Source organism: Cervus elaphus, chromosome X, assembly GCF_910594005.1.
Source record: "Cervus elaphus chromosome X, mCerEla1.1, whole genome shotgun sequence".
In the NCBI taxonomy this organism is placed as follows: domain Eukaryota; kingdom Metazoa; phylum Chordata; class Mammalia; order Artiodactyla; family Cervidae; genus Cervus; species Cervus elaphus.
Genome location: NC_057848.1, coordinates 107,093,278 through 107,116,270, shown reverse-complemented (window position 1 = coordinate 107,116,270; position 22,993 = coordinate 107,093,278). Strand labels below are relative to the sequence as shown.

Sequence of the window (22,993 nt, the reverse complement as noted above, 5' to 3'; positions counted from 1 at the left end):
TCCTCTGTCTTCCCCTTCTCCTCCTGCCCCCAATCCCTCCAAGCATCAGGGTCTTTTCCAATGAGTCAGCTCTTCGCATCATCAGGTGGCCAAAGTATTGGAGTTTCAGATTCAGCATCAGTCCTTCCAATGAACACCCAGGACTGATCTCCATCAGGATGGACTGGTTGGATTTCCTTGCAGTCCAAGGGACTCTCAAGAGTCTTCTCCAAAACCACAGTTCAAAACCATCAATTTTTCAGCACTCAGCTTTCTTTATAGTCCAACTCTCACATCCATACATGACCACTGGAAAAACCATAGCCTTGACCAGACGGACCTTTGTTGGCAAAGTAATGTCTCTGCTTTTTAATATGCTATCTAGGTTGGTCATAACTTTCCTTCCAAGGAGTAAGTGTCTTTTAATTTCATGGCTGAAATCACCATCTGCAGTGATTTTGGAGCCCGCAAAAATAAAGTCCGACACTGTTTCCACTGTCTCCCCATCTATTTCACATGAGGTGCTGGGACCAGATGCCATGATCTTAGTTTTCTGCATGTTGAGCTTTAAGCCAACTTTTCAACTCTCCTCTTTCACTTTCATCAAGCTTTTTAGCTCCTCTTCACTTTCTGCCATAAGGGTGGTGTCATCTGCATATCTGAGGTTATTGATATTTCTCCCAGGAATCTTAATTCCAGCTTGTGCTTCTTCCAGCCCAGCGTTTCTCATGATGTACTCTGCATAGAAGTTACATAAGCAGGGTGACAATATACAGCCTTGACGTACTCCTTTTCCTATTTGGAACCAGTCTGTTGTTCCATGTCCAGTTCTAACTGTTGCTTCCTGACCTGCATACAGGTTTCTCAAGAGGCAGGTCAGGTGATCTGCTATTCCCATCTCTTTCAGAATTTTCCACAATTTATTGTGATCCATACAGTCGAAGGCTTTGTCATAGTCAGTAAAGCAGAAATAGATGTTTTTCTGGAATTCTCTTGCTTTTTTGATGATCCAGCGGATATTGGCAATTTGATCTCTGCTTCCTCTACCTTTTCTAAAACCAGCTTGAACATCTGGAAGTTCTCGGTTCACGTATTGCTGAAGCCTGGCTTGGAGAATTTTAAGCATTACTTTACTAGCGTGTGAGATGAGTGCTATTGCGTGGTAGTTTGAGCATTCTTTGGGATTGCCTTTCTTTGGGATTGGAATGAAAACGGACCTTTTCCAGTCCTATGGCCACTGCTGAGTTTTCCAAATTTGCTAGTGGAGGTGATGGAATTCCAGTTGAGCTATTTCAAATCCTGAAAGTTGACGCTGTGAAAGTGCTGCACTCAATATGCCAGGCTTCAGCAATATGTGAACCGTGAACTTCCAGATGTTCAAGCTGGTGTTAGAAAAGGCATAGGAACCAGAGATCAAATTGCCAACATCTGATGGATCATTGAAAAAGCAAGAGAGTTCCAGAAAAACATCTATTTCTGCTTTATTGACTATGCCAAAGCCTTTGACTGTGTGGATCACAAGAAACTGTGGAACATTCTGAAAGAGATGGGCATACCAGATCACCTGACCTGCCTCTTGAGAAGCCTGTATGCAGGTCAGGAAGCAACAGTTAGAACTGGACATGGAACAACAGACTGGTTCCAAATCGGGAAAGGAGTACATCAAAGCTGTATATTGTCACCCTGCTTATTTAACTTCTATGCAGAGTACATCATGAGAAATGCTGGACTGGAGGAAGCACAAGCTGGAATCAAGATTGCTGGGAGAAATATCAATAACCTCAGATATGCAGATGACACCACCCTTTATGGCAGAAAGTGAAGAGGAACTGAAGAGCCCCTTGATGAAAGTGAAAGAGGAGAGTTGAAAAGTTGGCTTAAAGCTCAACATGCAGAAAACTAAGATCATGGCATCCGGTCCCATCACTTCATGGCAGATAGATGGGGAAACAGTGGAAAGAGTGGTAGACTTTATGTTTGGGGAGGCTCCAAAATCAGTGCAGATGGTGACTGCAGCCATGAAATTAAAAGACACTTACTCACTGGAAGGAAAGTTATGACCAACCTAGATAGCATATTAAAAAGCAGAGACATTACTTTGCCAACAAAGGTCCATCTAGTCAGGGCTGTGGTTTTTCCAGTGGTCATGTATGGATGTGAGAGTTCGACTATAAAGAAAGCTGAGTGTCAAAGAATTGCTGCTTTTGAACTGCGGTGTTGGAGGACTCTTGGGAGTCCCTTGGACTGCAAGGAGATCCAACCAGCCCATTCTAAAGGAAATAAGTCCTGGATATTCATTGGAAGGACTGATGCTGAAGCTAAACTGCAATACTTTGCCACCTAATGCAAAGAAGTGACTCATTTTGAAAAGACCCTGATGCTGGGAAAGATTGAAGGTGGGAGGAGAAGGGGACGACAGATGATGAGATGGTTGGATGGCATCACCGACTCGATCGACATGAATTTGGGTAAACTCCAGGAGTTGGTGATGGACAAGTAAACTTAGCATGCTGCAGTCGATGGGGTCACAAAGAGTTAGACACAACTGAGCGACTGAACTGAACTGAACTCAGGGAATTAAACAGGGGCTCTGTATCAACCTAGAAGGGTTGGATGGTGAGGGAGATGGGAGGGAGGTTCAGGAGGGAAGGGACATATGTATACCTATGGCTGATACATGTGATGTTTGACAGAAAATAACAAAATTGTGTAAAGCAATTATCCTTCAATTAAAAAATAAATATATTTATAACAACATTCACCCATTCTGTTCCATTTCAGTTCACTGATTTTAAAATGTCAATATTCACTCTTGCCATCTCCTGTTTGACCACTTCCAATTTACCTTGATTCGTGGACCTAACATTTCAGGTTCCTATGAAATATTATTCTATACAGCATCAGAATTTACTTCCATCAACAGTCCCCTCGACATCTGGGCGCTGTTTTTTGCTTTGGCTCAGCCTCTTCATTCTTTTTGGAGCTATTTCTTCACGGTTTTCCAGTAACTTATTGGGAACCTACCAATCTGGGGAGTTCGTTTTTCATTGTCATATCATTTTGTCTTTTTATACTTTTCATGGTGTTCTCAAGGCAAGAATACTGAAGTGGTTTGCCATTCCCTTCTCCAGTGGACCACGTTAAGTTAGAACTCTCCACAATGACCTGTCCGTCTTGGGTGGCTCTACCTGGCGTGGCTCAAAAAGATGGCAGAGTAGAAGGATGTGCGCTTATATTCTCCTGTGAGAACTCCAAAACTGCAACTCGCTGCTGAACAACCACCAACAGGAGAATGTTGGACCCCACCAAAAAGAGATACTCCACATCCAAGAGCAAAGGAGAAGCTCCAACAAGACGCTAGGAGGGGCAAAATCACATTTAGAATCAAGCCCCATACCTGCCAGAGACACTCGGTGGGCTCAAAACCTTGTGCACACCATGACCCAGAGACCCCACAATAAACTGAGCTGGACCTGCCTTTGAATGTTTGAGTGTCTCCTGTGGAGGCATGGGTCAGCAGTGGCCTTTTGCAAGGCACGGGCTCTGGCCACACCAGACCTGGGAGGCACCGTGTGTGGCATAAATCCTCTTGGAGGAGGTCACCCTTAGCCCCACCATATAGCCACGGAGCAGACGACCCACAAACTGGAGAACAATTATATCAAAGAAGTTCTCACACTTCAGCATACTTCCTTCCAGTGAATATTCAGGGTTGATCTTCCTTAAGATTGACTGGTTTGTTCTTGCTGTCCAAGGGACTTTTGGGAATCTTCTCCAGCACCACAGTTTGAAGGCATCAATTCTTTGGTGTTCTGCCTTCTTTATGGTCCAGCTCTCATAACTGTATGTGACCACTGGGAACACCATAGCTTTGACTATATGGACCTTTGTCGGCAGTGTAATGTTTCTGCTTTTCAACACACTGTCTAGGTTTGTCATTGCTTTCCTGCCAAGAAGCAATCATCTGATTTCAGGGCTGCAGCCACCATCCACAGTGATTTTGGAGCCCAGGAAGAGGAAATCTGTCACTGCTTCCACCTTTTCCCCTTCTATTTGCCATGTAGTAATGGGGCTGGATGTCATGATTTTTTTAAAATATTTAGTCTTAAGTCAGCTCTTTCACTCTCCTCCTTCACCCTCATAAAGAGGCTCTTTTAGTTCCTCTTCACTTTCCCCCATTAGAGTGGTATTATCCGCATATCTGAGGTTGTTGATGTTTCTCCTGCCTATCTTGATTCCAACTTGTAACTCATCCAGCCCAGCATTTCTCATGATGTGCTCAGTGTATAGGTTAAACAAACAGGGTGACAGCAGACAGCCCTGTCATACTCCTTTCTCAATCTTGAACCAGTCAGTTGTTCAATACAGGGTTCTAACTGTTGCTCCTTGACCCACATACAGGTTTCTCAGGAGACAGGTAAGATGGTCTGGTATTTCCATCTCTCTAAGAGCTTTCCACAGTTTTTCATGATCCACATAGTCAAAGACTTTAGCATAGTTGATGAAACAGAGATAGATGTTTTTTTCTGAAATTCCCTTGCTTTCTCTATAATCCAGTGAATGTTGGCAAGTTGATCTCTAGGTCCTCTTCCTTTTCTAAACCCAGCTTGGACATCTGGAAGTTCTCAGCTTGCATAATGCTGAAGCTTAGCATGCAAGATTTTAAGCATGATCTCAGTAGCATGGGAGATGAGTATGGTTGTCCAATGGTTGGCATATTCTTTGGTACTACCCTTCTTGGGAATTGGGATGAGGATTGACCCTTTCCAGTCCTCTAGCCACTGATGGGTCTTCTAAATTTGCTGACACAATGAATGCAAATCTTGATGGCATCCTCCTTTAGGGATTTGAATAGTTCTGCTGGAACTTCATTGCATCCAGTAGCTTTATTAACTGCAGGCCTTCTTAAGACCCTCTTCACTTTGCACTCCACAATGTCTGGCTCTGTGTGACTAACCACACCACCGTAGTAATCCAGTTCATTAAGATAGTTTTTTTTATACAGTTCTTTCATGTATTCTTTTCATCTCATCTTGATCTCTTCTCTACTAGGTCTCTACTATTTTTATCCTTTAAACCTGTTATCCTTTTATCCTGTTCATTGAAGAAGACCTTCTTGTCTCTTCCAGCTATTCTTTGAAACTCTGCATTTAACTGGATGTATCTTCCCTCTCTCCCTTGCTTTTCACTTATCTTCATTCAGCTATTTGTAAAGCCTCCTCAGATAACCATTTTACCTTCTTGCTTTCCTTTCCCTTTGGGATGATTTTGTTTGCTGCCTTCTGTACAGTAGTATGGACCTCTGTCCATAGTTCTTCAGGCACACTGTTAACTAGATATAGTCCCTTGAATCTATTTGTTACCTCTACTGCAAATTCATATGGGATTTGATTTAGGTCATACCTGGCTGGCCTAGTGTTCTTCCTGGTTTTCTTTAGTTTAATCCTGAATTTTGCTATGAGAAGTTGATAATCTGAGCCACAGTCAGCTCCAGGTCTTGTTTTTGCTGACTGTGACAAAAACAGGTCTTGTTTTTGTGACTCGGACAGCTTCTCCATTGTATGTATCTCATCTCCCCCAAATAAATTCAAGATGATTGAGTTCAGAGACAAAAATGCATTATCACCCTTAAGGGTTCAATGTCTCACACTTAATATGCTCTCAAATAATACTAGCTTATTTATTCTGCTCTTTTCACAAATGTGTTTTTATCACAGCAGCAGGAACTACCAGACTGAAAATAAATCAGAAACTTCTTCTAACTTGAGCAGTAACTAATGATTTCATACAAAAATTTTTACTCAAAGGAGTTGGAAATAAGGCTATATATAATATGCTAGAGTATGAAGTCAATATTTTCCTGTGTTCAGCATTTGACAAGGAATATAATACTTCTGAGCTCTGGTTATCATTAATACTGGAAAGCTGTATTAGCAAATTCAAGCAAATTTTGTTTTTCATATAAAGATTTTTACTTGATAAAAATATCACACCTAGAATATTAAATTATAAAAATTAAAGAGATGATTTTCACTCTCTTTAGCTGGACTTAGAAAGCAATTTTGGTGAGTTAAGGAAAGCTTGGTTCTTTTCTGCTGGATTCTTTTAAAATGTCATTCTTGTCACAGCCAATACATTGATATAGAATAACTGGAATCAGTTGTACATAATTATTGTGTACCCTAAGTCTTGATCCTGACCTACTGAATTTTCAAACCAGGCTGATGGATACTCATGGATAGCTAATGAAATAGTTGATGGATAGTCATCAAATCACAAGAGAAGAGAACAAAAGAGGACAGGAAGAAAAAGACATACAAGACAAATCCAAAACAATTAAGAAAATGGCAATAAGAATGAAAATATAGATCATTACCTTAAATGTAAATGGATTAAATGCTTCAACCAAAAGACAGACTGACTAAATGGATACAAAAGCAAGACCCACATATATGCTGTATCTACAAGAGACCCACTTCAGATCCAGGGACACATACAGACTGAAAGTAAGGGGATAGAAAAAGGTACTCCATGCAAATGAAAATCAGAAGAAAGCTGGAGTAGTAATACTCATATCAGACAAAATAGACTTTAAAATACACTGTTATGTGAGACAAAGAAGGACACTACATAATGATCAAGGGTTCAATCCATGAGGAAGGTATAGCAATTGTAAATATGTATGTACTCCACACAGGAACACCTCAATATATAAGGCAAATGCTAACAGCCATAAAAGGAGAAATCTACAGTAACACAATAATAGTGGGGGACTTTAATACCCCGTTTACATCAATAGACAGATCATCCAGACAGAAAATCAATAAGGAAACAGAGGTCATTTAATGTGCCTTAAATGACATGTTAAACTGGATGGTTTCATTCTGCTGCTTTGAATGAAATGTTCTTTAAATATCAAATTCATTCAAAGCAGCAGAATACACATTCTTCTCAAGTGCACATGGAATATTCTCCAGGATAGATCATGTGCTGGAGCACAAAGCAAGCAGTGGTAACTTTGATAAAACTGAAATCACATCAAATATCTTTTCTGAGAATAACACTCTGAGATTAGAAATAAACTACAAGAAAAAAAATGTAAAAAATACAAACATGTGGAGGCTAAACAATATGTTACTAAACAATCAATTGATCACTGAAGAAATCAAAGAGGACATCAAAAAATATCTAGAGACAAATGAAAACATAAACATGATGGTCCAAAACCTATGGGACACAGGGACTTCCCTGGTAGTCTAGTGGTTAAGACTCCATATTTACATTGCAGAGGGCATAGGTTTGATCCCTGGATGGGAAACTAAGATCCTGCATGCCACATGGCACAGTCAAGAAATGAATAAATGGACAAAAAACCCAAAACCTATGGGACACAGCAAAAGCAGTTCTAAGAGGAAAGCTTATAGCAATATAATCTTACCTCAGGAAAAAAGAAATCTCAAATAAGCAACCTAAACTTATACATAAAGCAATGAGAGAAAAGAAGAACAAAAACCCCCAAAATTAGTAGAAGGGAAGACATGATAAAGGTCAAAAATAAACAAAATACTAATGAAAAAAATAGCAAATGTGAATGAAACAAAAAGCTGGTTCTTTGGAAAGATAAACAAAATTGATAAACCTTTAGCTAAACAATTAAAAGAAAAAAGGAAGAGGACACAAATCAATAAAATGAGAAACGAAAAAGAAGTTACATCCAGTGCCAGAGAAATAGAACGGATCATAGGAGACTATTACAAGTAACTATATGCCAATAAAATGGACAACCTATAAGAGAGGGACAAATTCTTAGAAATGTACAACCCCTCAAGACTGAATCAGGGGAAAAAAAAACAGAAAATATGAACAGACCAATCACAAGTACTGAAATTGAAACTGATTAAAAAACTTCCAATAAACAAGAACCCAGGACCAGATGGCTTCACAGACACATACTATCAGTCAGAAGAGTTACTACCTATCCTTCTGAAACTATTTCAAAAAACAACAGCAGAAGGAACAGTCCCAAACACACTCTATGAGGCCACCATCACTCTGACACTAAAACTAGATAAAGATATCACACACAAAAATTACAGGCCAAAATCACTGATGAATACAGAGGCAAAAATTCTCAACAAAATACTGGCAAACTGAATCCAACAATAAAATATAATGATCATACATTATGATCAAAAGGGACTTGTCCCAGGGGTGCAAGGATTTTTCAACATCTGTAAATCGGTGTGATATACTATATGAACAAATTGAAGAATAAAAACGATATGATCATCTCAATAGATGCAGAAAAAGCTTCTGACAAATGTGAACACCCAGTTACGACAAAAACTCTAGAGGGTACCTACCTCAGTCTAATAAAGGTCATATATGACAAAACCACAGCTTACATACTCAGTGGTGAAAAGCTGAAAGCATTTCCTCTAAAGATGAGAAATAAGAAAAAGATATTCATTCTTGCCACTTTTATTCAACATAATTTTGGAAGTTCCAGCCACAACAATCAGAGAAGAAAAGAAAGAAAAGGAATCCAAATTAGAAAGGAAGAAGTAAAACTGCCACTGTTTGCAGATGACATGATAATATGAATAGAACATCCTAAATGCACCACCAGAAAACTACTAGAACTCATCAATGAATTCTGTAAAGTTTGCAGGATACAAAATTAATAGGCAGAAATATGCTGCATTTCTATACACTGAGAAGGAAAGATTACAAAGAAAAATTAGGGAAACAATCCCATTTACCATCACATCAAGAAGAATAAAATACCTAGGAATAAACTTACCTAAGGAAGGAAAAGACCTGTATTTAGAAAACTATAAGATACTAATGAAAGAAATAAAAGAAGACACAGATGGAAAGATTTACCATGTTCTTGGACTGAAAGAATCAATATTGGCAAAATGACTACAATACCCCAGCCATCTACAGATTCAATGCAATCCCTATCAAATTAACAATGGCATTTTTCACAGAACTAGAACAAAAATGTTCACAATTTTATGGAAACACAAAAAACCCCAAATAGACAAAGAAATTTTGAAAAAGGAAAGCAGAACTGGAAGAGTCATGCTCCCTGATTTCAAACTATATTATAAAGCTACAGTCACCAAAACAGTATGATACTGACACGAAAATAGTAATATAGATCAATGGAACAGGATAGAAAGCCTAGAAATAAACCCACACACCTATAGTCAATTAATCTCTGACAAAGAGGAAAGAATATACAATGGAGAAATGAAATTCTCATCAATAAGTGGTGCTGGAAAAACTGAACAGCTACATATAAAAGAATGAAGTTAAAGCATTCTCTAACACCATTCACAAAAATAAACTAAAAATGGATTAAAGACCTAAATGTAAGACTAGATACAATAAAATTCTCAGAAGAAAACATAGGCAGAACACCCTTTGACATAAATCTCAGTAATATCTTTTTGTATATACCTCCTAGCATATTCAAATTAAAACAAAAATAAACAAATGGCCAAGTAATATTTAATTGTATATACGTACCACATCTTTATCATATATTAATGCATTATGTGGAATCTAGAAAAATGGTACAGATGACCTTATTTGCAAAAAGAAGTAGAGACACATTTGTAGAGAATAAAGGTATGGACACCAAGAGGGAGGCGGGATGGGATGAATTGGGAAATTGAGATTGACATATAGACACTATTGATACTATGTATAAAATAGAGAACTAATGAGAACATACTATATACCTCAGGGAACTCTACTCAGTACTGTGTGGTGATCTAAATGGGAAGGAAATCCAAAAAAGAGGGGATATATCAATATGTATAGCTGATTCACTTTGTTGTACAGTAGAAACTAACACAACATTGTAAAGCAATGTTCAATACTATACTTGAATAAAAATTAATAAAATAAAAAAATAAAAGCAAAAAATAAGCAAATTGGACCTAACTAAACTTAAAAGCTTTTGCACAGCAAAGGAAACCATAAAGAAAATGAAAAGACAACCTACAGAATAGGAGAAAATAGTTGCATATGAAGCGACCAACAACAGATTAATCTAAAAAATATAAAAACACCTTGTGTAACTCAATACCAAACAAACAACCCAATCAGAAAATAGTCAGAAGATGTAAATATACATTTCTCCCAATAAGACATACAAATGGCCAAAAAGTACATGAAAAAAATACTCAATATTGCTAATTATTAGGCAAATGTAGATCAAAACTACAATAAGGTATCATCTCACGCTAGTCAGAATGGTCATCATCAAAAAGTCAACAAACAATAAATGCTAGAGAGAGGATGTGAAGAAAAGGGAACTACACTGTTGGTGGGAATGTAAATTGGTGCCGCCACTATGGAGAACAGTATGAGATGTTTTGAGAGAACAGCATCGAAACATGTATATTATCTAGGGTGAAACAGATCACCAGCCCAGGTTGGATGCATGAGACAAGTGCTTGGGCCTGGTGCACTGGGAAGACCCAGTGGGATCGGGTAGAGAGGGAGGTGGGAGGGGGGATCGGGATGGGGAATACATGTAAATCCATGTATGATTCATGTCAATGTATGACAAAAAACACTACAATATTGTAAAGTAATTAGCCTCCAACTAATTAAAAAAAAAAAAAAAACTAAAAGTAGAGTTACCATAAGATCTAGCGATTCCACTCCTGGGCATATATCTGGAGAAAATCACAATTTGAAAAGATACATCCACCCCAAAGTTCATAGCAGCACTGTTAATATTTAGAATAGCCAGGACATGGAAGCAACCTAAATATTCATTAACAGAGGAATGAATAGAGAAGATGTGGTGTATATATATATATATATATATATATATATATATATGGGGATATATATATAATGGAATATTACTCAGACATAAAAGGAATGAAATAATGCCATTTGCAGAGACATAGATGGCACCTAGAGATGATCATATTAAGTGAAGTAGGTTAGACAATGACAAATACCAAGTGATATCATTTATTTGTGCAATCTAAAAAATAATAAAAATCAACTTATTTACACAACAGACTCACAGACTTAAAAAACAAGCTGATGGTTACCAAAGGGGAAAGGTGAAGGGAGGTTTAAATTAGGAGTTTGGGATTAACATACACATACTACTGTGGTGTTAGAAAAGACTCTTGAGAGTTCCTTGGACTGCAAGGAGATCCAACCAGTCCATCCTAAAGAAATCAGTCCTGAATGTTCATTGGAAGGACTGATGCTGAAGCTGAAACTCCAATACTTTGGCCTCCTGATGCCAAGAGCTGACTCATTTGAAAAGACCCTGATGCTGGGAAAGATTGAAGGCAGGAGGAGAAGGGGACGACAGAGGATGAGATGGTTGGATGGCATCACCAACTCAATGGACGTGAGTAAACTCTGGGAGTTGGTGATGGACAGAGAGGCCTGGCATGCTGCAGTCCATGGGGTTGCAAAGAGTAGGACACAACTGAGTGACTGAACTGAACTGAACTGAACTACCATATATAAAATAGATAAGTAGTGAGGAACTACTATATAGCACAGGGAACTCTACTCAATATTCTGTAATAACCCATATGGGAAAAGTATCTGAAAAAGAATTGATATATATTATTTGTATAACTGAATCACTTTGCTGTATACCTGAAAGTAACACAACACTGTAAATTAGCTATGGTGGTGGTGGTTTAGTTGCTAAGTCATGTCCGACTCTTGCAACCCCATGGACTGTAGCCCACCAGGCTCCTCTGTCTATGGGATTTTCCAGGCAAGAATACTGGAGTGGGTTGCCATTTCCTTCTCCAGGGGATCTTCCTGACCCAGCAATCAAACCCGGGTCTCCTGCATTGCAGGCAGATTCTTTACTGACTGAGCTATGAGGGAAGTCATAAATTAGCTATACTCCAATATAAAATAAAAATTAAATTAAAAAAAGATGAAAAATTAGGGTCATAAGTGATGAAGTAGTCAGAATTTGCTGCAGTAGTCAAATGGTATTTATTCTATATATGTTTTATTACTTCAATCATTCATATGTTCATGAATTATTTATATTGTTAAAATTAATAAAAAGTCATAAGCACCACAGAAAATCTTCTCAGAACAATACATCAATCTGTCACTTTTCATTTGCAGATTTTTTTCTATGCAAGTATATACATTAATCTCATCAGAGAAATCTCTTTAATCTCTTGACTTCATAAAGGTGTTTCTTTACCTCATATGTTTCTGTACTAAAATAAGGCTGGCATCTACCTACTGTATAGCACAGGGTACTATACTCAGTATTTTATAATAACCTACAAGGGAAAAGAATCAGAGTCAGCAGGGGGAGGTAAAAGGAGTTGCTTGTGTTAATAAGTTCTTTGAATTGGGTAAGAGCTCCTTCCTTTTATATCTATAGATTTGGCACCGTTTGTCTTACCTTGTCCTAGTGACAATGCCTTATTCTAAAACTGGACTTCCTGGTAGAGAAACAACTAGATATCTAACTGGGGAAACATTTAGAAAGGCTTATTTCCCACCTCTTCTCCCCACCTCAATGCCTTTCCAGGTCCTTATTCAGCTGTATTCATTCCAGGTACAGTATGTGATAACTACTACAAGTTCCCACTTAAAATCTCTGTCAGTTACTGCATTATTGGGACCAGCCTGGTACTAACAACATAAAGAAATGTTGAGGCACAGAAGTAAGCATAATGTCACATAGAGACAAAGAATAGGTGGCAACGGAATACATGACATGAGAACTTAACTTTTAGCTCTACACCAAAATATCTCAAGATGACTCAATAATCTGATGGGAGAAACGTGGAGGGTAAAGTTCTGTTTATTTTTCCTTTGAGGGCTGCCTTTTAGAAAAGTATACTACATGGATGTGGAGCCTTGCTCATATATACTATCATTTATTTTTTCATGCATTAGACAACTCTAAAGCAGAATGGGAATGAGATTTTAAAGAAAATTTAACCAATATGCATAAACCAGGGTAGAGTTGTTGCCAAATGATTGTATCAGTTCAAGAAAAGCACTACAAGTTACACTGGCAGAACTGTTCACAAACATGTTTAACACTGTTTATTATGTTTCCTGATCTATCTGATTGGTTATAAGTTATAATATCACAAACTGGCAAGAAACCTTTCAAGCTGTCATCTAATCCTACCTAAGCCACCTATATTTGCTAAACAAATCTGGCTATACTTGCCTTTCTCCATCCAAATGGCACTTATGAGGTTGACATACTTGCATAATCTTTCTGTACACTATTTTCCCTCTACACTACATTAGTTGTGTTAACATAGTCTTTATTAGTCTGCTGAGTGGAGAAAAGACTTCCTTCTCAACCTACTTACCTCTGTTGTCATCCTCATTTTCTTCCCAGGGCTCTTCATTTGCTAGCAATGGGTTCTGTGATTCATTCATAGACCTCATAGGGAAGGAGTGTCCATCACCAGGGCTGGTGGGAAAATGAAGGCAGTGAGATCTTGCAGCCTAGACTTTTATGAAGGTAATAACCCTATTAGAAGCAGGAGGAAGGTTCTTAGAAATATTTAAACCCTTTAGCTTATTGGCTAAAGTCAAACTGGAATGGGCTCTTATAATAGTATCATATAGTTACTCTATTGCTCTCAATTTCTATATCTCGTTTGTTTGTCTGAATCAGTGTTGACTGTTTTTTGTTTTTAAGCAGCTGTTTAACTTGCTTCCCACAATGCCCAGTATAGCAAAATGCACATATAGCAAGTTTCATAAATATAATTTAATGATGATTCCAATTTATACCCCATTATATTATTGCTTTGGCTCTAAATTTTCAAGAAAAATTAGCAGATTCAGAGTCACTGAATTCACTGGAGATAAGCTGCTGTTAATCGGTGATAAATAATAATGATGTCTGAATGCCCTGTTATTTGGCTTGTATGACAGAAAAGTTATTAAGGGCTGGGGGGAAAGCAGCAGAGTGAGGCATTTCTTAGAGTGCAGATTCTGGGGGGCTATTATCCTACCTCAGAATTGATAGTTCTTGACAGAGGATATAACTACACTGATTATAAGTGAGTGGGCTTTGATTTTTGCTCTTGTTCCTTATTTCAAAGAAGACTCATTGAAACTTCCCTTTGGTGGAGTGATTGTGTGTGTGTTTGTGTATGTATGTGTGTGAGTGGGGTGTAAATAACTGCTGGTAATAGTTATTAATCAACATAATGCACTAACACACTTTTATCTTGTGATTTATAGCCAGGGCAGTAGGATATACCACAGCTTTTAAATAAATGAACCTGTAAAATATTAACTGGTACAGTGGAACTATTAGGACAATTCTCTTCATGAGAATTTTTTCTCAATTACCAGCAAAGTTTCCTCAAATAAGTGAACAAATGGATGTCTGAAGAATGGATCTAAAAGAGGACTGAAAGAAGGCTATAAGCTTTGCGCCAGAGCTAGTTTGTTGATGGTAGTTTAATCTGGTACATGAAGTCACTCAGAGGACACAAGCTCACCTCTCCTTTATTGGTTTCCCTTCATCCTTGCTGAAATTATGAGAATTACCTACAGTCTCTAAATCAATCTTTGTTTGTTCTTACTTAAATTAAAAACTTTAATCCAAAACTATGAAAAGTGAAGAAAAGAGAAGTAATTTCTAAGACTATATTACACATAGCACTAAAAGCATTTGGGGGTATATTTTCCCTCTGTTGTTTCTTTTCTCTTTGTATTTGTATATATCAAAAAACATAAGAATTTCCATGTCTATTGTTCTACTAATTCCATTTCTGGGAATTTTGCTAAAGCTAGAGATAGACACAAAAATGTCCATTATGCTATTATTTCCAGCCAATAATTAGGTAACAACCTAAACATCTAACAATATGGGATATATATACACACATATATATATATATATGTTGTTTGGTGTCTTTAGTCACTCAGTCATGTCCAACTCTTTGCGACCCCATTGACTGTAGCCCACCAGGCTCCTCTGTCCATGGGATATATATATATATATATATATATATATTTATATTTATATACACATATATATTTTTCCCACTGGATGGAATATGACATAGTCAAAGGTAATGGTTATAAAGACTATGTCACAATAAGGAGAAATGTTCACTGTATTTTAAGTGAAAAATATAAAATTCAAAATAGTATGTATACTGTGATTAAAAATACATACAAATATATATAGAAAAAATCGGTTGTTTACCAAATTCACTTATAAATGACTTGTACCAGTTTACACTGCACACAAACAAAGAATAAGAATGCTTACTTCATCACACCCTCACCTCCTGATTTATCTTCTCTGGTGGCTCAGCTGGTAAAGAATCCACCTGCAATGTGGGAGACCTGGGTTTGATTCCTGGGTTGGGAAGATCCCCTGGAGAAGGGAACGGCTACCCACTCCAGTATTCTGGCCTGGAGAATTCCATGGATTGACTCTCGCAAAGAGTTAGACATGACTGAGCAACTTTCACTTTCACTAACCTAGTAATGAAAAACTCAGGAAATAGAGTTTTACATTGAACAGATATCTGCTGCATAATACAGTCAAAATTAGATTGCCACTTCAAGTCATGGTCCCACATCAACTTCTTTCACTGGTAATAATTACCTACCTAGACCCAATAGGTATTAACCAGAACTTCTTATTATCGCCAAACACTTGCTGGATATTTTTGACGAAGCCAAGGTTGAACCCATTTTTCTCTGGGCCGCTCATAAACACTGGAGTACAGAAGGCCTCTAGGGAAGGGCAGGGAAATTGAAGAAAAGAAGAGAGCAATAATCAGGACTATTATAATTTTACAGTTCTCCATGAATGTGACTTGTTTCTATGGTGTCTTTCTGCTGTGGGACCGTAGGCCCCTCATTCTTAGTTTTTGCTAAATTATTTAGTAAAAACTAGCATAATCACTTTACCACAAAGCAAGTTTTTATTAAGTGCAAAGAATTGGCACTCTTTTTTTAAGGCAGAAGAAACACAGGATGAAAGAAATCAATGAATAGTAATGGAATAGTATGTATTTTGTATTGCATGTAAGGAGTGAAAAACCAAATCTGAGTGCTTTATTTGAATATAAATTGTAATAACAGCCAAATGGTCTCTATATTTAGAGCTGGTGCCAAAATAATGACACATAAAGAGATAGTAATGGCATTGATTTGGTTGTGAAACATTTCAGAAATGAAGATGTTTACACTGAAGCCTGCAATGTAAGAAACTGAGTTCTACTCCAGAAAAAATGTCAATGAATGAACTATAATCACCTCAATGACTATAGAAATTGGACCATGTTAGTGCACATTATTTTTAGATACACATTTATCCCATTAAGCAAACATTTTCATTGTTGGACTCTGGCTGCACCTAGACATTTCTCTTTTGTTCTTTTTTCAGATTCTGTTATCACGAAGCTTTTAGTACTTTTCTATATTGTGGCTAATCTTTAAACCAAATGTGCTAATCTACCACCCTAGCAACTAAGTGCTACATATATATTTGGTTTAGAAAATAAGTGCAAATACTTTTTAGCTGTCATCATTATTAGCAAATAAATTCCAAAAACATAGTGGCTGTCACACTATACTTTCCTCAAATTTACCTTAGCTAAACATTCAACATTCAGACACTTTCTCCTTAACCCTCATGCATTGATTTGTATATGGTATAAATATTTGTTTCACCATGAAAACAACTGTTGTATCGGATCCATCAGAAATATAGTTCTACAAATAACAGCCCAGAGTATAGAGTAATGGAAAATTTTACATTTCTTGTGCTCATTTTCTATAGACTCACTTGTTCAATGTGTTTATCTCATTCCCACAGTCCCTACACAGCTCCTTGATAACTGTAGATATTCAATGATTTGTTGGTTTGGATTCTCTCTCAGGAGAACGTTTTTAGAAGTGCTCAATGAGATTTTTCTACCTTTGTTGACCTTGACCTCTGCCTTCTGATGTTCCTTTCTGTGCTGATTCTTTCCTGCACTCCCTTATGTGAACACCTTTCAGAAATTTTTAAGCTGCAAATCTAGGGAGCTACCTGGAGAAGGAAATGGCAACTTACTCCAGTACTCTTGCCTGGAAAATCCCATGGACAGAGGAGCCTGGTAGGCTACAGTCCATGGGGTTGCAAAGAGTCCAACAGGACTGAGTGACTACACTTTATTAGCCAGTGTGTGTGTGTTAGTCGCTCAGTCATGTCTGACCCTTTGTGACCCCATGGACTGTAGCCCACCAGGTTCCTCTGTTCATAGGATTCTCAGCGCAAGAATACTGGAGTAGGTTGCCATTTCCTTCTCCAGCTATTACCCAGTATGAACTATAAAAAGCAATGGTCGCTTTTTATGTGAGGTTTTATTCACTAATGTTCTTTTTAGTCTGTAAGTTTCATTTACTATGGCTTTCCAGTTTGGTAAAACGTGTTTACATCTGTCCCTGTTTGGTGGCAAAGAAATGTCATTGCAGCTGAAATGCTTCATTCGAAGTTTTTCTCTTCCTTGGGAACAATCCACTAGTCACAGGGATATATATTCATATGTTTTTTTCCCTAGTCTTAATATCCAATCTTACCTAAGGTAGTTTTGTTTCTGCTGACAAGCCAACAATGGTAACCAAAGAGAATCACAAGGCTGACAAAAAACATGCAGGCCACAAAGAGGAGAAAAAGGACATGGAACTTAGAGCGAACACCAGGCAATTCCCCCTAGAAAAGAAATAATAAACAAACAGAAACAAAGGATTAAAGTTGTAAGGTTTGGGTAGTTTTTCTGTATTGGTTAGTACTTTTTACATATTTCGTATAATTTTTACAAAACAGTTCTTTCTGTGGTTGACCATTCCACATTATGGATATGCTTTTGTCCTACACAGCCTAAATGGATCTTTGCTTAAGCACAGTTCAGTGTAAAATAGAGTATATAATGTGTCAGTTAGAAAAGAGTAATGTTAAAAGAGTATGCTCAGGACATAATTAGTATGCAATTTCTTAAAGCTTGTACTCCATTTAGTTTGTAAATTATGAGTGATTAGCTAGAGGTGATCTTGAGGTCATATCATATGGTTCATCCTCTTGCCTCAAGGTGGCTTACTCTGGAATACTTTATATGTCATGTTTCTTTGGATGTATGTATGTTGACAATGTCACAGTGATATATGTATGAAGTTAAAATACATAGGTAGTATTTTTAAATGTTTTACCTGTAAGTCATGACCTGATCTTACAACTACTGCAAATTTTATGTGTTTTTTAAATAGCTGAATGTGCTGGTATGTTACATCCTATTAAACAGCTGTTTAGATAGTAAAATCAAGCAAGATTTGACAGGCAATTGTAGAAGTAGGTAGCTAAAGATTTTCATAGTTAGTTGAGACATCTTATTTTCCATATGGCAACAGTTTTTTTTTTTAATGTAGCCCTATTAGAATGAACGTTCTAAAGTTCTATAGCATGCAAAGAATGTAACATTTTGTCTTCTGAAGAGAACCTTAGAAAACATTTTCAATTTTGGAGTAAGCAGTTGGGAGAATGACTTTTCTTTATTTCCCCCTTTCCTGTGCTGATCATTGTTTTGGTATGATGGATTGCTTTGAAATATTTCCAAATGCTCTTAAGTAATAAAGGTGGTTAAAGTGGACCTTGATATTAGGATCTAGTTCTACTACAGTTTGGAAAGAGAAAATTAAGACTTAGAAGCAGTTGGCAAATTCAGATAGTACAGTTTTTTTCTTCTCTTTGAAGAGATATATATATATTTATTTTGGTTTAAGGAAATATTAGGAGTCTTCTAGAGAGTATGTGTTTGAAGGATGAAGATAAAAGGAAGTAAACTAGTCAGATGCTTTCAGCTGAGGGGTGGTCTAGGTGAAATTTGCCTGGGGGAAGAGTGGTCCAGGATATTGCAACACCAAGAACTTTGACCTTCAGGAACTTATATGTGAAGCTCCCTTTTGAAATGATCCCTCTACAAAATCTTGGCTTAACCATTCAAATTGAATTTAATCGATTTTTCTTTCATTCATTTCGAATTTATAGGAAAGAATTTGTGGTGGTTTTTGACTGGCTGGACTTTTGTTTTCAAAATGTCTACTTTTTATGTTTTAAAGCTCACATTTATTTTACTTATCTTTCATGTTTAAATGGACAGTAGCAAATGGCTGGGTAGCAGGGACTGATATAAAGTCAGTTTACACTCTGAGTAGCCGAGCTGAAAGTCTTTCCTCCCTGAATTGCTCCTACAGAAATCTCTTCTGTCTGCCAAAGCATATCTACTGTGTTGTCCTTTGATAAACTCCTTAGATATTTAGCTTTTTTGTTAGAAGAAAGTGACCCTATGTTCAAAATTACCTTCTCAGGAGATAACCAAGCTAAATTACTCAAAGCAATAACCACCAGAAGCAGTTCAGGGGAATACAGGTAGAATAATACTATCATCTCAGTTCTAAAAGAATTCTTAGTCTCTATGGGGAGATTCTTGGCCCCTTGTGAGAGGTGTGTATTATTACTTTTTCATAAAGCAAATATCAATTTGCTATCAAAGTAGCTACCTTTTAAGTTAACATTGAGAGGAGAACCACAATCTGATGGTCTTCTGAATTATGTATTCCAAAGGAGGTAGAACTTTATAGCAGGACCACAATGGGCAATAAGACACAGTGTTGAAGATTACTGGGCTGTGTGTCAGTTCAAGTTCTCTCTTTGAAACTTAGAAGCTGGGTGATCCTGAACAAGTCACTTAGCTACTATGACCCTCAGTTTATAATATTTAAATGAGACTAATACTTCCTTCTCTACCTAGTTCACAAGGTTGTGGTGAGGATAAGATGAGATAATAGATATGAAAGTGCTTTGAAAATGGTAAAGTACCATACAAATGGAGGTTGCTGTTCTTAGGAACACAGCTAATCTCCTTGATACATGGCTTTTAAAATACATGGCACCGTTTACTTTTCATTTTAGGAGAAGACTCAATTTAAACTGAGAAAGCCATCTTTAAACCACACCAAAGTGCTCTCTGGCTAGAGAGGCTGCAAAGAAGCATTTCTCTGAACTGTCAATGCCCTTTTCATGATGAGGGCAAGCCAGGGCATGTTTCCTCTTGCCTCTCATCTGTCAGGTATGAGCTAGTCTATTGCAGAGAGAAAAAATGAAGGAATAGGAAAAGGAGAAGGCTATGTTTACCTCTGATAGGGCTTGTGAATACTGGCACATTTCTGGAGATTAATTCATATCCAGATATTATCTTTTAAGAGTAAAAGAAGCATACTGCACTGGGCTAGCATTATGGTATTTGATTACTTGCTTGGTAGGAGGACCCAAGGCAAATGTATGAAATACAACTAGTTCTTTAACAGTAGCTTACTGTATCAAGGACCAAGTAAAGTCTGTAGTGAAGACCAAGGCTGATACTTTCCCTGCTGAATTGAATGCAAGAGATTTTCTTTATGGTCAAGGTGGTAGTTCAGTATGTGAAGAGAATGCCAAACAGGCAATGGAAACCTGGGCAATAGATAAGAGATCCTGTGATGTGGAAAGCAGCCAAAGAGACATAAGGATGATGAAGCATTTTGTATTTGGGGAAAATTTGTGAGAAAACTTCACTTCTGCTTATACTTTTATATCCCTGAGTTGAAGATTTTGATATGCATTATATAATGACTGATTCTTAAAGTTATTAGATATGGGAGTTGATTAAGCAAGTTGAGGTGAGAATGGAAAGTCCATACCTCTGTAATTTTCTACACTAGTACAGAAGAAAGTACTAATTAATAATTTATATATTCTCAGCTATTTAGGTTCTTACTGCCTTGTCTTTCTCCCTTTTTCTCCAGTTTTTTTATAACCTAGATTCTAGTCACTTGCTTTACCTCTCCCCTTGAGGTGAGATATTCCTGTTATACAGGCTCTTGTTCAATTCCTAAAGTAATAACTAGTAGCTCTGCCCACAACTGTTTTTTGCTATACCAGTTCACTTTGGAAAGCCCTCATCATGTAAGGTTATGTCTTAATAATTGTAGTTGTGGGAAAGACATATTCTGGAGTTCTTTGGCATGAAATTTAAATATATATATATTTTACTATACTGCTGCCAGATCCTGTAAACATATACAAACTGAAAATCTGCCTTCAATTCTTTTGGGAATAGGTATAATATAACTGATATCTTCAAGCAGAAGAAATGTGAAAGGATTTTTTAAAAAAATATTTCATTATAATTATTGGAATCATGTTTTGAAAGGTAAAGTACTTTCAACATCTGTTTCATTTGATCTTGGCAAAGAGCCAGTGAAGCAGGTAGCAGAGGCAGTATGAGGACTCAGTTATCCTAAAAGCCAACCCAGAGTTTGTCAACGTTCAAATAAGTTCCTTAATAAGGAGAGACTGGAAAAACAAGTTCATGTCTCATGTGTTTCTTCCTTTTCATTTGGTCTTTTGTGAAGATGAGTTAATGAATCTTTCCAATAGGAGTAGGAATCCAACAGGAATTAAATCTTCTTTGAACAGGGAATTAGAAAGTATTTTCTGGCAATGAGGGAGTACTTCGTCAGCCTTTGTCTCAGGAAACTAGGGATTTAGAATTAGTTTCAACATTTTTCAAACCTAAAATTGGTAAGAAGTGGATTTTTAAAACTTGATTAGATAAATACATTGTAAAGACTCAGTAAGAGTAAAGAGATTAGGTTCCTGGAGGCCCAACAAGGTTCTCATATGTAATAGTAAACTGTTTAACTGACATCTAAATAATAGCCTCCTAAATCTCAGAATATTTAACATGGGAGACTCGTTTACTGTTTCTTCCTTTCTGATTAATTCAGTATTAACTACTAAAAATGTAAAAAAAAAGTAATTTGAACAAGGTGACAGATTGGAGCAGGTGTGTATTTATTCTGGGGGGGGGGACCAGAAAGGGGGACCCTTGTGGATTATTTAACTTACTCTCCAGTATTTGATGAAATAGCTGAAGACCGTTGTAGCAATGTACAGGCAATAGAGCACAGAATAAGCTAAGAACTGAAGGAAGAATTTATAGTTGGAAAATCCAATGCAGTTATTAACCCTAAAAAAAGGGAAAAAAAGAAAAACATTTGAAATCAGGATCCACTGATTTAGAACACACTGAGAGACAGTGAAATATGTTACCCCTGCTGCTTCATTTTCTGCTGTACAAAAACAGGAATTGAAGTCCCTTAATAGGAACAGATTGGAAAAATAAGTTCATGTCTCACTTGTTTTTCCTTTTATTTATAGACACAGAAACACCTGGCCTATATAATAGGTTTCTGACACATCCAAGCAAACCTTGATTTTGGATTCTGAAAACCTATTAGAATCTCAGCAACTATACTTATTATAGTATGGTATATTCTCTTTATCATGGTTTCATACTGGTTCTTTGGGTCAGACATACAAAATTTAGAAAAGAATTGCTTACATTAACAATCTAGAGTACTTCAAACATCAAAATGCTAAAAACAGAACTGAACTGTGTAATGTCAAAGAGAACTATTTGTGCTCTCTTTCATTATTATAGCTAATGGACAAGAGACCATTAGTTCTGTGACACCAGGAATTCATTGTCACACCATTGGTGGTATATTTATTCTTGCTTTAAAATGTTATGCCTTCCCTGTTACCTACATAAATACAAAGCCCAATGAATTATGGTAGCAGAAACAGGCATTTTACAACTATGCTTAGGAAAGTAGGCATATTGAGCAACTTTGACCCTATTAGATGAGAGAAATGAATCAAAAGGATATACCATGGGCAATGATGGTCCATTTTTAAAACACACCTACAAAAGGAACAAAATACAGTGTGATAAATTTCAGAATTGAATTCAAGTTATCCAGCAGTATTTTTACATGGTACCAGTACACTCATTCCTAGATTTACACTATAGCTTCTCCAAAACTATTGTGTCCTCAGTTGTTCCTAGGATAAGCCAATCACTAAAATTTAGGATCTTGTTGGCAGCAAGTTACA

At 37.0% G+C, this 22,993-nt stretch overlaps 1 protein-coding gene across 3 annotated transcripts in view; it reads right to left on the bottom strand.

Annotated features, from left to right (window-relative positions):
* ZDHHC15 (zinc finger DHHC-type palmitoyltransferase 15) overlaps positions 1–22,993 on the bottom strand; it is a 143,192-nt gene that overhangs the window by 40,070 nt on the left and 80,129 nt on the right. For 2 of the 3 annotated variants that reach the window (XM_043897172.1, XM_043897173.1), the window contains exons 6-10: positions 22,770–22,802; positions 21,944–22,064; positions 17,581–17,713; positions 15,621–15,747; positions 13,347–13,450 (exon numbers count right to left, since the gene is read on the bottom strand). In XM_043897172.1, coding sequence (XP_043753107.1) covers positions 13,347–13,450; positions 15,621–15,747; positions 17,581–17,713; positions 21,944–22,064; positions 22,770–22,802 — 518 coding nt within the window. The remainder of the gene's footprint in view (positions 1–13,346; positions 13,451–15,620; positions 15,748–17,580; positions 17,714–21,943; positions 22,065–22,769; positions 22,803–22,993) is intronic. The other variant, XM_043897174.1, reaches the window with a different exon arrangement.